The sequence below is a fragment of the Genypterus blacodes genome, unplaced genomic scaffold, assembly GCF_046128005.1.
Source record: "Genypterus blacodes isolate CSIRO-AG114 ecotype Tasmania unplaced genomic scaffold, CSIRO-AGI_Gbla_v1 ptg000030l_1, whole genome shotgun sequence".
NCBI lineage: Eukaryota > Metazoa > Chordata > Actinopteri > Ophidiiformes > Ophidiidae > Genypterus > Genypterus blacodes.
Genome location: NW_027466843.1, coordinates 2,039,088 through 2,056,513, shown reverse-complemented (window position 1 = coordinate 2,056,513; position 17,426 = coordinate 2,039,088). Strand labels below are relative to the sequence as shown.

Below are 17,426 nucleotides of genomic sequence, written 5' to 3'. Positions count from 1 at the left end.
GGATTTGTGGAAATAGTCTGCATACAGTAGGGGTAAACAATTAGAAGTAATTTAAACTACATGTGCTTTAATGAAAATAGTGCATAGATAAGATAGCTGCAGTGCGTTATATCCGTTTAAAATAGAATCAATGCAACAGTACTTGGAGGCTGATTCGCCTTAAAACATGTTTATTGGTCATATACAAAATAAAGTAAGCTGTTTATCAACAAACATACAGTATATACATCAATAAATTAAAAGATGCATCAGACTGATGATGAAACAATTAATTTTATGATTACCAATACCTTGTCATCATCACTTACATATCTACAAATTGCAAAAAAGTACAATAATTTAGTTGAAGATAAATACTTACAAAGACTGTCACATTTTAAGTATTTTCCCATAGAAAGTACTGTCATAGAATAATTTATTACACCCCATACAGAAATATTACAAAACACAGAATTTCCTATTACAAGGTCATTTCTGAATAGGCTAAGCCATATTCTCACAAACTCACTACTTTTCTATAGCTTTAAATTGACCATTATATACTTTAGAAACACAAAAATATTCCAGCTCCCTTGAGCAAACTAGTTAAATGTTCACCAGTACACCACATACTGTATGGTTTGATGAGAAATAAAAATGAGAGGGTAAAAAAACTAAACAAAAAAACTCTGGGGAAGAATTAATTTTTCGCGCGTGTGTGTGCGTGTGCGTGCGTGCGTGCGTGCGTGCGTGCGTGCGTGTGCGCGTGGAAGCCAAGCGAGAGAGGGAGAGAGAGCAGAGTGGGAGACAAAGCGAACATTATTGATGAAAACACCAAACAAACGATCAAAGGAATTCTTGGTTCATTTACTCTCATTGATCGGCATCAGAGGTGAAAGGGTTTTACAGTCTAGTGGCATGATTCACTAGACAGGAAAACAACTGAATGGCTTCATACTGATTGGTCAAGCAGCAAGATAAGGAGTTAATGATTTGCATCTTAGAATAATCGTATGCTTGAGAGAAGGGCGCAACAGCCGACAGAGTTCACATCAATGCCGACTGTATAAACAGGAGTGAAATGTGAAGTGGGAAACTCTGTGTTTTATCAAGTGAGTCCACAACATTCCTGTTAGCTATTGTAAAATGTTTATGAACACGGGAAGTAGTGCTTGCTTGGTTTTATGATGAAATGGCCCCATGCAGGCAGTGCCAAACAAGGTCAGCATGTCCCACAATGCTCTGCTGTGAAAAGCCCCAGTGCAACCCAGTCTGGATTATCATTAGCTCACTGCTGACCAATGGCTGCTCTGCAGCGGCCGGTGGGAGACATGCACGACAACACACCGTCACTCTGACCCAAGTCACAGCTTCACATGGGATGGAAAACATGACAAAAAGTGGAATCAAACTATGGAAGACAAAACATCATGATCAACCTGAAGTCAAATGGAGGATCTGTGTGAAAAGTAAAGCATGTTTCACTTCTGTCTGATCCCAAACTGAACTTGGGGGAAGTAGTTGCAGTGTAATTGACTCCTTTCACAGTTAACGTAATACTTGAGAGAAAAAAAGAAGGAAGCAAAGTAACCTACCCCATTGTAAGCCAGATTTAAAGACAGGGACAAACTGTTAGTGGTATTTGATAAGCAAATATAGTTAAACATTCTGGCTATCCTGTAAGCTTTTAACCTCGTCACTTCACATTCTACCTGAAATGAAGACACATAACTTCAGACAACTACAAGAGCAGAACTGTTCCAGTGTAGCAGACAAATGCTACCCGCTTGCATAATTTCAGATGCCCATTTACCAACAGTGACAATGTTGCCATATGTACAGTATACTCACTTCATTTGCATCCTCTTTAAAAGAGGGGAACACAAAAAACACAATACAAACTATGTCCAAACATATTTTGTACAACGGGACAGTGGCGTGTTTTGACAAGAACCATGAAGTTTCAAGCTTTTGTTCTATCCTGACGCGACCTCGTCGTAGCGCCACGTCTCATCCTATCTTTATCACAACATGACCATATATCACAATAGACCTTCCGGTCTAAAACAGGACAATGACATCATTTGAAAAGTAAATGTAACAGGCAGTCACCAACAGAGAGAGAGAGAGATTATATGGAAGCGGGAACAATTTCACAGATCACCAATCCTAGAATCCCGTCCATATAAAGCATTGCAAAATACATTCTGTATAACATAAACATTTGGCGACTGGTACCTAGATTAGCTTGTAGGGAAAGTCCCATTGAATTCATGTGCTGAAATAAAAATGTATCACACATTTTCATTTGACATTTGTAGCCGTCTAGTTTCACGGTTGGTTGAACTGGCAAAATGTTATCAGTGTAAGCTTTATTCAATTCTTTAAATCTCAACCCCTCCCCCTTCTTATCGGTCACCTTTCGTGTTTGAATTATAGACTAACGCAGGTACAGATGACACTTTTCTAATCTCAGTAAATGCACAGTAGTAGGTTGCTAATGTAATTTTCTTCACAGTGGAAAGTAGCAGTTCAGGTAAAACACGACTCATGGATGTTTGTAATGTTTTTTGTCATGGTAAATGTCTTATACGTATGTTAAGGACTCAGTTTGAATCAGGTGTTGGCTAAAATGTTTGAGGCAATTGGACATCATAATGGTAAACCTCACCCTTTGACAGGTGAGACATTTAAGAGAAATAGATTATTTTTCTTCACGTGATAAAAACAGCACACAGAACTGTTTCACTTCCCTGGCATTTACACTTCAAAAACAAATAAAACAGCATCACCATTAAATATACACATCAATAGGAAATGTACACAGCAAAAAACAAATGATCTTAATTACACACCACAAAAATAACTTATTAAAAGAGCAAGAGTGATGGCAGATGCAGCCTTGTAGACTTTCGCATCCCTGTTATCTCCAATGCCAGATGACCTGAATACGCCACATCACCGAGGTCAACCACAACACTTAACTTAACTCACAGGTCATTTCTTATCTGCAACAATGACTCTGCAAAGACCAGAAGGAAAATAATGAATGAAGAAAAAAGAAATGCACAAGTCTGAGGCTGAATTTCGGGGCATGTTATTGTTAGAAACAGACTGCCGTTATGTTTGGAGCCACAACCTGCTTTGCTCTGAAATCAAACAAGAATCAACGTCACATAATGGAGCGGTGAACATTACCTCGTCACATACCTACACAGCACACGTCACACGCTAGCCCACGGTTACAAACACGTGCCTAGTCACTAGAGAAAACAAAGCTATTGACTTCAGTAGTTAAGCCACTTTTGGTACAATTGCAAAATAGAGAGATACTGTTTATCAAACAGATTTTGTTATACCTTTTCTTTTACAGGTTGTTTACAAACAATGCAAAGATAATTGTCTTTATAAAATTCCAGACTTCACCATACAAAGACAAAGATTCCATTTGAGTATAGCACACCACATAAGACTACGTTTATGGTACAGCTCATGGGAGATAACATCCATTTGTGTGACTGGAAATTCAAGCAAAACATCTGCACATCTTTCTTTTTGACAGCTGAGATGTCTGTGTTTGTTGTGTGATTAGTCAGCGGTCACATTTGCTCATCAACCAGAGAAAACCACTTTGACTCAGTTTTGGTTGTTGACGTACAAATTGGAGTCAAACATAAAATCCCCTTTTTCTTAATGGACGAACTTCTAAGTCACATAAATTGGTGTTACTATATTGTCATTATTGTTTTCATTATTAATAATCCTGATGGCTACTAAATGGGTCTTACAACAATACACCGCAATAGTTAAATGCTGTCACAACCTGATTCCTGATTGGTCAGTGTGTCTCATTAAGCACAGGTACAAGCAGACACCTGCATTACATTTCCACCATCCTTCCACAATTCCTTATATCCTCTTGACTTCTTCTTGATACATATCAAAAGGTGACCAACGCACTCCCCCCGACCAAATTTCTTGAATAGACTTTGAGAGGAGTTCAGAGAGATAAAAGTTAATTTCAGACTTGGTTTTCAAATCAAAGAGCAATTTCCCTTCTCAGCAGAAGGACTGAGAAATCACTAGAAAGTGTGTGAGATCAGATCCAAACTGACTTATCAACTAAGTGGGCTTATTAAAATGTATTGATCGATAGTGTAGCATTATGTTTTATGAATAACTTATCCAACAAGCAAAAAGAAAAAGGCCTATCTGCTCTTACGGACACGTCTGAATTTCCCCCTATTGCATCTGAACTTTTAGATCTTTGTTTTTCAATTCATTTCATTTGTTTGTTTTATGATTTGCCTTCCTCCTCCTCTCATATAGCCAGGGAGTATGTATGAATGGAAGCCAGTAGGAGTTGGAAAATGGAAGGACAGAGAGACAGTTAATAGAAAAGAGAGACAACCAGAGAGAGAGAGAGAAAGAGAGAGAGAGAGAGAGATCGTACAAAAAATACAGCTAACTAAATATAGCAATACCAAAACGAACACGCACCACAGAATTTCACAGAATTCCTGATGTATAACAAGTCACACACAGAGAATACACTTTGGACCTCATGTGAATGACAACACAGTACAAAACAGTAGAAATACAGTTACCACCATTGTGTAATATATATTTTTGACAGTAGTTTTCTGAAAAAGTTCTTGGCTTGGTGGAGCAAGATGGGACTTCTTCATCTGCACATCACATGAAATTCTGTATTCTTTTGGATTTATATGACATATACATATAATCAGGGTTCCAACACTTTGTGAATCAAATACCACGACATTCCTGTGACTCATCCATAAAACCAGCCTTTGCATTATTAACAGGCGTAATCCACGAATTGAGAATGTTTATATTTCGTGTGGCCAATTAAGATATCCAACACCTACGGAGAGTTCAACCTAACCTGGAACACTCCACTGATTGAAATGGCAACTGCACAAAATCTAGCAAAAACCTCCCCAGGCTTTCAGTGATCAAAGGAACCCTGTGTATCTGTGCTAAATGATGATGCGCTGACCAAGAGCTGCTCTTAATAGTCTCCAATTATTCCCCCGCTTCCATCCTGTCCTTCATCTGCACTGATGTGTGACAGGTGACAGAACCACGCTGAGGTGATCTGACAGCTGCCCGGCTGCTTTGAGTCAGTGCAGTTAGAGGAGAGGTGGCCAGCAGAGACCTACAGGGGATTACACTGATCCAGCAGAACTCCATCCATGTACCCTCCTCTCCCTCAAGACCGTGCATCTGTTTTGGACTTGACTATTGTAATCACACTTGTTGCTGTAGCCACCTTGCCTGGTATAAGAGGACCAATGACTGATGACGCCAACCCTCCACCTCCTCCTCCCCCTCCGGCCCTCACGCCGACCCCCACGGTCGGGCTTCGCGCCACAGTTCTGGCAAAGGTCTGTAATGCCTCATACTTAGACCTCAGAGCATCAAGCTCCACACGCATTGAAGCGTTCTCATTGGCTAGTTTGTCCACCTCCTGCTGCAGCTGGGCCTTCTGCTTCTCCAGCTCCTCCTTCTGGGTGACACGCTTCACCCGGCAGCTGGCGGCGTAACCGCGGTTCTTTAGGGTGCGTCGTCGCTGCTTCAGTTGCAGGATCTCATCTTTGGTGAGCCCTCGGAGGTGCTGGTTTAGCTCCCGCACTGACATGGTTACCAGCTCGTCATCTGTCAGGCTGGTGCCATTCTCCCCAGGCTCACGCTTCACCTGAACAAGGGGAAATGCAGGAGGAGAAACAGGGTGAAAGATAACACATGTCACTAAGCTTAAATGTACATACAATTCTACAAATACAAAAAATAAATAATTCACAGGCAACATATAACATATAGTTTACAAAGAACGCACAGCTTACCTTCAAGGCTTTATTTCCTTTGTTTGTCGTCGTCATGCCACAAGAGCTCTGCTCTTCTGAACAGACCTAATGAGATGAAACACGTCACTTAGTCGGAAAAGGGTCTCACATAAAAAACCCCCAGATAAAGCAGATTCAAGATCTATGTCGAGTTAGAAGGCAGAATAAAGTCTGTAAGCTAAAGAATACCAGCTCTTTGAAAATGAATTGAAAGTCTGTCTATGGCACCCATCAGAACCAGTGGAAACATGCCGAATGTGAACATGTTTTATGTATATGCATGTGTGAGTGAAAGTGACACACACGTGCACAAACATTTCTCAGAATTTCCCTGACTTCCTGTTTCCTGGTGGTTAAACTGACGGTGCCCACTGCCTTTGTGCTGCTGAACTCTAATTGGTTGGATGTAGGCCAGTAGGAATGAAATGATCGTGAAAGAAGAGGAAGTGGTAAAATTTGTGGGAAGCAGCCCAGGGGAAAACCAACTGTAAGAGCCACAATACACACACACACACGCACCTTACCCTTACTAGAATCAGGTTACAGAGGGCAGAAGTTAAAAAACAAACACCTAACAGTCATAGCAAATTAAAAAGAACAATGTTTGAATCAAAGTGGAAACAAGAGACAAAAGGTTGGAGGGAAACAGTATGAATCAGAAGTCAGCACAGAGGGAGCAGGGAAGTGCTAAAGATGAGGTCAGTCCTGAGAGCGCACAGCTCCACAGAGGAGCGTCTCTACCAGCCTCAATGTGAGGCTTTGTAGTGTGTTGTTCTGGCTCTCATCTCTCAGACCTGTGTGTGTGTGTGTGTGTTCGATAAAGGGCAGCTATTGTTGCTGCTGCTGAGTGATCATCATGAGACCGGTCATGATGACTCAGCAGATTCTTGATCTCACTCCTCTCTCATCCCTCACACCCCACCCCCACCCCCACCATACAAATCTCTGCTCACTTTTTTGAAGCCCTGTCACTCCATCCTAAACTGCGACACTTTGCCTAAAACGCAGCCGCAGGCAGAGGAAAGGCCGAAGGGCTCATAGAGGTGAGGAGGGGTCAATGCTACGTCCAGCATGCAGTGGAAATATTCTTGTCCTCAAGGTATTAAAGCTGCATTTCAGCTAAACAACTACACCTAAGTAATAATGCTGAATCAGAGATTTAGTTAAGCCAATTTGCTGATTAAAGACAGTCTGTTCTGTCAACATGCATTTCACATCAGAGCCACTTTTAAAAGGTAAGCAGTTAAACCAAGTTCAACAAGATTCTGCATTGATTTTTTTGCCTTCATTCACAAGTCATGCAGTCTGAATAAGTGAGCTTGTGCTTCAGCATCAGCGCCTGCTTGCTTTCACTCTCATGAGGATGTCATTTTCTTCCTCTGGAAAGCAAAGCAATCCTCCCCCACAATGCACTTGTCTAGTTTGTGCGTTAGTGAGTATGCCACAATCACCTCTACAGTTATAAATAGCTGTGGATCAAAGAAGCGTGCCGATACCAACACACGTGTGCACAAGTACGCACAAATATGCAACGTTCACACCAACTCTTGACAAAAAGTCCATGTGAAGGTTCGCAAGCGCCGACCCAGCAGCTGTTTGCCTCATCCAGACGTCAAGCACTCCTCAATGCGTTCAATCAATTATAAACCAAACACTCTTTTTTTAACTATGCATGTACTTAGCATACATATAACAGAGCTGCCTCTTCATAATGGGATGCCTTCCATCCTTCACTCTTGTGTTTTCACGGGATACAGCCTTACGTACCCACAGCTGGAGGTGAATCGTTGCACAAAAGATGGATCAAAGATGTGGAAACCGGGGGTGGCTGGGGGGTGGGGGCAGGGTGAGGGGGGGAGCGAGAACAGAGGGGCAAAAAGGAGGCGTTTTTTTCCTGCCAGGCACAGTTTTATTTCCCCTGTGCCCAATGCCCATCCCCCCCATGCCCCATCAACATGCAAACAAAAAGCACACACATGCACAGACACACATATAGACATTCCCCTGCCACCATGCCACTGGGCTACAATAAAACAAACATGTAAAATCCTTCACTGCAGGTACATTTCATGCAAATGTAGCTATATTTAGAGGCTTTAGACATTGGTGGAAACATGCCGATGATAATCGTTATTTATCTTCGACGAAAGCTACGAGCAAGCGGCACAATTGCACTGCCAAGATCTGTAGCTTCAGTATCAACACTGACACTCGGCATCAGCTAACCTCTTTGATCATCTATTTTCTATTGAAGAAAAAGATTGAAAGGAATCTATTATCTTATTCACCAATAAAAAGGCAATTCAGTATGAATAGAAAAACAGTTATAGTATGAAACTATTCACTCACTCTACTTCTACTATTTAGTAAAGATTACTTCTGATAAATGTTTTCTTTGTTCTTATCAACAGCAGCAGTCAGACTGGGAGAGCAGCACAACAAATACAATTTGGACCCCGTTTCAACTTGACCTACAACACAAGACAAAACTGCAGTAAAGTAGTTTGTGTGCATGTATGTGTGTGTGTGTGTGTGTGTGTGTGCGTGTGCTTTTGCATGTGCGTGTGCGTGTGCGTGTGCGTTTGTGTGTGTGTGTGTTTTCTGTGATCTAAGGCCACGTGTAAGTCATCCGGGTTAAGGATCAGCTGCTGAGGAAAGACATCGCCATTCATCTTGCATGTGCACTCACACACATACACACTCATTGCCAAAGGTGTCCTTCCCGTCCGGCTGGTGAGGTGGTCGCTGCGGAGTGGTCAATGCCACAGCCACTGTTGCTACTACAGACGGCTTTTTTTTGCTGCGGCAGGCTGTAATTTTATGGAGCAACTGAAAGAACGCTGACGACTCAAGAGCAGAGCTGCTTACCGTTACAGTGGAGAGTCATCACACACATACACACACACACACACACACACACACATACACAGAGGACAGGACGTGGGGACAGAGGGATGGGAGAAGAGGTGAGAAGGAGAAGGGAAAATCTAGAAGGGAGAGAAACAAAGATAAAGTAGAAAGAAGAGTTAGTGGCAAAGTGAAGACAGACTAGGTAAGGTGGGGGGGGGGGGGGTGGGGGGGGGGGGGGTGCAGTGTGTGAAGGAGGACTGAAAGAATGCTGACGCCTCCAGAGCTGATTAGCGTTACAGCGGAGACATCACACCCACAGCAGAGGAAAATGCTGAGTACGGAAGGGTGGACGGGTTTGGGGGGGGGATTGCAAATGACAAGGGAGAAAGAAGAGAAGAAAAAGAGAGAGGCAAGTGAGTGGGGTGGGGGGAGAGGAGGACAGAGGTGGGGATAGAGGAGCGGCGATGAGGGAGAACAACAGGAGGGAGTGAGCACGGCGAAGGAGGTGGAGAAGGAGTAGGAGGAGGGGGCGGTAAAGCGTTGGGGTGAAAATGCATCCTCAACACATTTGTAAGAGCTTAGCTGTTGGGTATGGTGGGGGGAGGGGGAGAGAGAGAGAGAGAGAGAGGACCAGGGAGGGAGGGAGGGATGGATGGAGGGGGATTGGGGTTGAGGAGGAGGTAAAAACCCTGAACTCAGCAACGACCACGACTAAAACCTCCAATTAGAAAAGTTCTGAAGCTGATCCAACACAATGAAACTGCTGCTCCCCCCCCCTCATCCTCTCTCTTCTTACACACACACACACACACACACACACACACACACACACACACACACACGCACGCACACGCTCACACTCACACTCACACACGTACACAGAAGAGGTTCAGATCCAAATCAAGTCCCAGTGAAGGAATGAGTGTAGTAACCCGGCAAAAACGTGAACGCAGTGATCACCGAGCATGTAAAGAGCATTTAAGCAGCAGGGGAAATGGAACGGGACAGATAGCACGGCTCCATACTCTCCATCCTGCGCCATCGCACACGATGATGAAGTCTATACGAGTGTTTTCCTGGCTCCAGACGCTTCTAATTAATCTTGTTTGAGAGAAGCTCTTCGTCTGGCCGCTACCGCCGCACAGAGAGGAATTTCTTAGAAAGAGAATCCCTTAAAAGCTTGTAACAGGCTCAAAACAAATCACTGGCAAGGGCATTTTGAAACAACCTTTGGCACTTATAGAAGGTGATCAGGATAAACTAGGAGACACTAAATTTGCAAGACAGTCAGCGAGTTCATCTCCATTGAATTTACCCCATGACTGCTTTAACGCCGTTCCCTCCAGCCGATACCGAGAACACAAATGGTGGCAGGCGGTGGCGAGGGAAGACAGAGAGGGACATGATGGAGAGACTCAAAGAGAAAGAAACATCGAGAGCGTGAAATAAAAACCTCGGACTGGTTCCAGGCTCCAGCCCACCTGTGTTAAAAAAAAAGAAGAGGCGCTGTGCTCATTGATCTAGTGTGGTCTTACAGCTTTGGGGGAGTCTGTAAATAATTAAACGACGAGCACTGTGTCTGGGCTAATTGAGAATTAGGAATCAGTTCAGCAATAATGGCAACTGGTGAACAGGCTCAGGGAGGAGATACGGGGCCGTGGAGGGAAGGTGGAGATGAAATGAGACGAGTTCACGCTCTGTGTGTGTGAAGAAAGAGCAGGACGCTATTAACTAGGAGCTATGCAGAGCGTGAAATAAGCACGATAACACAGAGAGGGCAGGAGACGGAGAATTCACACGGAACAGTGAAGGAAGAGACTCGGAAAAGAAGACAGTGTCTCGTACGCATATTACAATATATGGAGGGAGGGAGAGAGGGAGAGAGAGAGAGAGAGAGGGAGGAGTGATCACTTTCACACTCCTCTCTGAGAGTTCAAAAAGAGTATTGTGTGTGTGCGCGTGGTTGAAGTGTGTGTGGGGGTGTGTGTGTGAAAAACAGTGTTTGTGCAAGTGTGTTATTAAAGGCGAGAAAAAGTCCTGGCGTCGACACGTTTTTCCCATTCCAGGTAGTAAGTCGAAGTGTGATGACAAATTTCCCAACACAAGCAAAAAAAAACTGCACTGTCAGGCAATTGAGCGCCGGCTCTTTTTTGTATTTCATAAGGACTTTTTTGAGGAGAGAAACCATGTAGGTTAATTTGGTTCTCTTAGTGTGTGTGTGAATGTGTGTGTGTGTGCGTGTGTGTGAATAACTGAAACAGAGTGCTGCAAGGGAAGATGACGATAAGGTGAAAAACATGCTAGTTTATTTCCCCTAGACACTCGACATCCCAACTCAGCAAATAAATATTCAAAGTGAGAGGAAGAGGTGCGGGGCCCCAGTGTGAGCCAGCAAAGCATCACTCAGACACACACATTCATCATTAGCAGCCACATCATGAGGGAGATTTCATCCCAAACCAGGCAAACATTTAGGAGGGAAAAGTAAAGAGGGAGTTGGGTTTGGTTTGCTGTCACTCAATTACAATGCTGATGGTAACTCAGTCAAATACTGGTGTGTGTGTGTGTGTGTGTGTGTGTGTGTGTGTGTGTGTGTGTGTTTGTTTCTTACTGTCTTCCATAAGAGTGAAACACACATAAAGCTTGTGCCACACAGTACAATACCCATTTACTTTTTGTATGGTTGTATTGCCAGATTGGATGCGTGATGATATGTTGAAGCATTTTCGGAGCATGTGCGAGAAAAAAAAACCAGCGTGGAGGAAAGCAGCGGGTCGGCTGCTGGTGGCAACACAGCAAATGTGTTTGATCGCCTGAAGCAGGAAAACATCTGGCGAATACAAAGAAAGTCACACCAGGAGAAGAGCCAAAAAGCTGATTTATGCCCCAAAACAAGCAGGCAAGTGACGCCGATTCCACTGTAGAAGCTAGCTGAACAAAGGCTGGAGTCAAACTAGCAAAGCAAAGGCTGAAGATGTGACGCCAATCTGAAACGGTCAAAAAGCTTGAATCTAAATAGCAGCAGCCAGACACACGATGCAATGCTAACGGTACTTTGCAGCCGTAGGCCCAACCTGCGCCGCGCTAACAGCCACTGTGAGCTGTGCAGCTGCTGCCTATAAAAAACAAGCTTCTTTCCCAAAGACCACAGGGGCCAACATATTTCAAGGGGCCTAAGCAGATGGTGAAAGTGCCCTGCTCGCTCCAGGTAAACCTAACTTGGTGATGCTTATGTTTGGTAAAATACTAAAATAGGGGCTGTTAGCACTGGAGGGCAAATCATAGCCATGAATCAGAGCTTAAACCATGGGTACTTTATTAAATATGTCTATATTATTCTGAGAATTGCTACCAAAGAATTATACTGAAATACGTTATATTATACATGCTATTTTAAGTTTACATCACACATCCCTACTGTGGCAGCGAAACTCGCAAAACAAAGACACCCAGAGATCTGTGACGACTCCACGGGGGAAACATAGCCTAGCTTAACTGTGATCTTTATCGGCTCAATGTTTCACCAAAATAAAGCTGTGACACGCAGTCTACTGTCTCAGTGTGAACTAAGATATTAAAACGTAGCTGTGAACGAAGTGTTGTTACGTGGAGACCACTTCATGCTACAGGTGTAGCCAAAGGATGGCTGCCACATTTGAGCGACACTGTTATCCGTGTTCAACCCTCGTTGCTCCTTGGCTTGAATCAAAGCTGTTTTCATTCAAATATGCCCGATATTCACACTGCAATCCTGGGATCAACACACTGCAGTTAGAAAATGCGGCAAGTTGGCGCAGAGAGATGATGCAACTGGTAGACAACCTCTGGTATGGATTCTACCGTTACCAGAGCCTTGCATCTCTGCAGCTAGAAACCACTTTCAATATCTCCACTCTGATGCTAAACTAAATCACAGTTCAGTGTGTGTGTGTGTGTGTGTGTGTGTGTGTGCGCGCATCTGTGTGTGTGTGTGGGGGGGGGGGGGGGGGGGGGGGGGGGGGGGGAGACGGATGAAGTTTAACTCTGGAAAAGCTCCAATGTAAATCAGAGGTCCTCAGAGGCAAAACACGAGCGCTTGGACTGAAGGATTACTGATCAAAGAGAGAGATTATTGGTACAGATAAACAGCTTTGTAAATGTGGTTATTGTGCAGAGAAAAACAAGCTACTGCAAGGGTTGATTCTGTTAGGAACTGCAGCCACTTCATCTGAATTTAAATATGTTGTCCTTTTCTTCATTCTTTTTTTTTGCCTTTTCGACACATTGCAATGGCGTTTCTCTAGATTTTACACCTTCTTAGGTTCTCGGGGAGGTTATGTAAATATGGGTTAGGCACTTGAGGGGAAATATGTTTAGACACACACACACACAGGCGAAATAAAAGAAGAAGAAAAACAACACAAGGGCAAACACACACACGCACACACACACACAGATACACACACACAGAGGAAGGAAAACAGTGGAGCACAGCAATGATTATGCACCAGATCTGCTTACACCATATTTCATCATTACTGTGGAGAAAAAACACTCGACTATTGATCTGCCCCACTGCTTTCCTTTCTCTCTCTCCCCCATCTGTCTCTCTCTCTCGCTCTCTCTCAAACACACACACGCACATTCTCAGCTTCCGTCCTATATTCCTGCTTTTACTTCTCTCTTCTTTTTTTCTTTTTTTTTCACTTCTCTCACTCTCAGAAATTTGCAGTCTTAAGAGACTTTTCTGAAATAGATCCCAGCTGTAAACAACCTCATAAACACACAGAGGTGTCTTAAGAATTCTCCTTGGAACAAGAAAAACACTCTCTCTCTCTCTCGCTTTCTGTGTCTCTCTGTCACACACACACACACACACACACACACACACACACACACACACACACACCGCATCACGTCAGTGCACAACACACACAGGGAGTGGACAGATACAACATCCTGAACACATGTGCAATCTAATGCAATCCGCTACAATATCCCTGCAATAAATCCAACCATCGTGCAGCTTAAAGTTGTCCAAACTGTGTCCAGCAAAGTTATTCTGTATTATACATTGAAATATCGCACACCCCCCCTCAACCTGACAAAGTGTTAACAAAAGGCGATTACACAGATGTTTACAGCAGCGTTCTTTCACTGTAAATCTATAGGAACCAAGACAAAGTTACAAATCTATCAACGCATATAAATAACCGGAGTGGAGCTGTTCCTTCCAGTGGACACCTGTCTGCTCCTGCCCCATCTCTCACCCACCTGGACACTGTGTCTCATCAACTTGACCTTTGCTCGCTCGGGGGATCAGACAAGTCACTTTTGTCACACCGCTCTGATGTGCAGGATGTGGCGTGATGTTGCACTTGTTGTTACTTTGGATTTCTTCATGTTAAAGGGAACCCTCAGGGCGAAACCAGATCAACTGTCGCAAACTTCATGTTGTAATGGTCAACTGATAACAAAATAATTTCCCAATGCAGCAGCCAGGCCCTCTCACACACAAACACACACACGCACTTTCTAAAACATAGGTTTGTACCCAACTTTCACGTTAACCCTGTATCGCTACTATAGATATTTGCATCTTATAGGTGTGTTTTATATCTGCTGCTCTCTTCATTGTCTGTCACATGCACATGCACACACACACACACACACACACACACACACACACACACACACACACACACGACAAGGCAAAGAAACTAGCTGTGGTAAGTAACAAGTGAAAACGCCATCTGTCAAGCGAGAGCGCATTTGCTTCGCCTCAGCATTTTCAGGGGAATGCCTTGAAGACAAAAAGGTCCTTGTTCTCAATCTCTCCGCAAATCCCATCTCTCATTCTTCCTCCCTCTTCCTTCATCCCCTTGCTCTGCGCGTCTTGCCGCTCCGCCACCATCAGCAAAGTTGCACACATAAGCATTGGTCAGCGTTCAATTACCGTGAACACCAGGGAAGGATGGGGAAAGTACTTGACAGAGAAATGCACTTCAAGCACTGATTAAATACTGATACCAAGTATAAAAAGCTTAGCCCCTAGGTTGTGTGTGTGTGTGTGTATGTGTGCGTTTGGAGAAAAAGAAATGGGAGAAGTGTGTGTGTGTGTGTGTGTGTGTGAGAGAGAGAAAAAGACAGCAAGAGGGGGGTGGAGGTGCTCTTCTCTCCAATACTGATACAACTGTTTCATCATTATGACCCTCTATTACAGTACTTGCCAACTTGCTTACTACATACTTTTGATACACTCCACAGAGTGCTGACTCGGACTAAAGCTGCTGCTATGGAGTCATTAGGGGGTGAAGTTTCTGTTTTTCTTGAGCCCACCGAGCTTCCCTATTACTCTTCAGTGTTTAAGAGTTGCACTGCTCATCCAGGTTGCTACCAGGCTGCAGATAATAGCCTCACTGAGAAAAGATCAATCACAAGATACTCCTTTGCAACCCATGAGACCTCCCTTCACTGAGGCAGGTTCGTTTTTCTTCTTCTTCTTCTCTTTTTTTGACATATATATTAATCTGTCAGGCACATAGGCTCTAACAAAGTTGCTCTCCACATAAGCAGCCACTTGAAGTTGTTCTCCCCCCTGAAGCATTATTGTGACTTTGCCCATATACATGTAATGATAATTACACACCAGTCAATTCTGCTGTAAGACATAGCTCACTTTGCTTTGTCAAGTGTGAGTTTTAGACAAGGTTGGAGGGGGAAACAAAAAAAAACATTGTTTTTTTTGTTTTGTTTTTTTAAAGAAGACAATAACGTTCACTTTAGGTCGGTTTTTGTCACAATATAAGAAAATTATTTACACCATATTTATCATGGCTATGTGCTCACCCTACCATTTCTCCTTAACCCACTTTAACGGAAACGTGGTGAAATACACCTTGAAACAAAACGAACTGCAGCAATGTGTGTGTATGTGTGTGAGTGGGTGCCGTTATTACGCCGTAAACACCGCGCACGCGAGCAGGCACGGTTATTTTAAAGCAGGAGCCCAAATATAAACCGAGCGGTGCCTCCTCCCGTCAGACCTTTGTCCGCCGCCTCGCGCCGGTGCCATGTTGTTGCCATGGCTCCCTCATGCCTCCGCTCCGCTCGCGCTAACGTTGAGAAATAACAACGTTGTGATGAATCAGCATCTCCGGCGCGAGCCCCGGCCGGCCGGCTCGTAGCCCCGGTTGTACCCAGAAAACGCTTCGCATTTCTGGGAAGAAAGTCGACAGAAACCCCCGAACGATAAGCTCACATGCACAGATACACACCGGGCCTGTGTGCCGCTTGACACAAAGCAGATGTCAAACACTCGACGCGGCTCTCTCGTACTAACAGCGGGTTTACACCCGCCCGGTGACAGTTACAAACGCTACGCACAGCCGCGTTTGTTGTTGTTGTTGTTGCTGCTGCTGCCGTTTTAGGTTTATCAGAAATGTCTACTTCCAACCGTGCAATCAAGCGGGTGATTATCTGAAGAGACTGTCAGGTCCATTACAAAACAACGACAACAAACAAGCAAAACAAACAAAACAAACACCCAGACACGGAGCCAACAGCTGACTGACCACCTTACCTGCCGGGAGAGAGCGACAGGCGGACGGAGTCAGTTGGCCGGGGACGGGGAGACCGTCAGCCGCGTCTCGGCTTCCAGTTTCTCTCCCGCCGCTACAAGCGCGTCAGAGCGGGGACACCGAGAGCGGCTAAGCGCTTAGACTGTTTGTTGTTATGGGGGCTTCCTCCTCTCTTTGCGCGGCTCTAAGTTGTCCCTCTGTGTCCGCGTGTGTCCCCGGCTCTCCCTACTCTCGCTTTTCCGGATATCTAGCCGCTAATTAGCCATTAAACACGGGGATTCCCTATCATTTCAGCAGCCGGTGAAGCCTTCTTGTTGTCGAACTCTCCACACGGGCTGCTGCTCTGTTTCATCCAGACACATGGCTTCTTCTCTGCTTTAACGCTTGACAGCCTACGTAACATCAGCCCCCTTTGTCTCTGCTGCTATGAAATCGCCGGTTGCTCGGTCAGAGTCTCGGTGTGGCTATGGCGAGCATGTACGGGGACGGTGTGGTGATGATTCAGCACTCGTCTGGGGGTCTCCAGCCCTTTAAACAGCAGCGGCGTTGCCCTCCCGTTCGACTGAACCGGTCGGTGCGGCGGCAGCGGCAGCGGCGCTCACCGGGACGTGCGGCGACAGAAGCGTGCCCGCGTACGGCGGCGATAGCGGCGGTGACCGTGCACACTCAGCAAAACAACACATCTATATTCAGCACTTTCACACAATTTTGAGTTTTGATTTCGACGAAGCTGACTCACCAGAAGTCAAACCGGCGCCGGTTGGCTTTGCCGCTGGATGGTCGAGCCCGTGTTGAGAGCGACAGTTGGAGAAATGTATTCCTCCGCTCACGCCTCCTCAGATCCCCACATATATCCACTCCTTCCTCGCTTGTTTTAGTCTACGGTCGGAGGCGCCAGACGTCAAATGATGTTTGGATCACATGGTTTCATTCATGAAGGATCTACGCAAGCCGCATTTAAAGAGACATGAGGCGGTACTACAGCGGGACGGGCTGTTTCTGCGTGTTAACAACAGCCACCGTGGAAAGTGTGACAAGACAACCCCACCTCTCTGCAAACGGCTAAAGTTAGAGCTGACATTTGAATCAGTGACAGAGACGGAGTAAGTCTAATTATTGGAGCAATTAGATGAACTGGTTTGTAGTAAAGGCCCAATTAACATCTATGTGC

At 44.6% G+C, this 17,426-nt stretch overlaps 1 protein-coding gene across 1 annotated transcript; it reads right to left on the bottom strand.

The window, feature by feature from the left end:
- Positions 1–153: 153 nt before the first annotated feature.
- Positions 154–17,156, bottom strand: mafgb (v-maf avian musculoaponeurotic fibrosarcoma oncogene homolog Gb). Its single transcript, XM_076145683.1, has 3 exons — positions 16,995–17,156; positions 5,847–5,912; positions 154–5,698 (listed from the first exon to the last, which is right to left on the bottom strand). The coding sequence occupies exons 2-3, from the start codon at positions 5,880–5,882 to the stop codon at positions 5,213–5,215; spliced, it is 522 nt and encodes a 173-aa protein (XP_076001798.1). The 5' UTR covers positions 5,883–5,912; positions 16,995–17,156; the 3' UTR covers positions 154–5,212.
- Between the last annotated feature and the right edge of the window lie 270 nt (positions 17,157–17,426).

Excerpts from the sequence above, each read along its gene's own strand:
- mafgb (XM_076145683.1), bottom strand. The coding sequence starts at position 5,882 with ATGACGACGACAAACAAAGGAAATAAAGCCTTGAAG. Across the intron at positions 5,699-5,846 it reads AAGGAAATAAAGCCTTGAAG|GTGAAGCGTGAGCCTGGGGA; the intron begins GTAAGCTGTGCG and ends CCCCTTGTTCAG.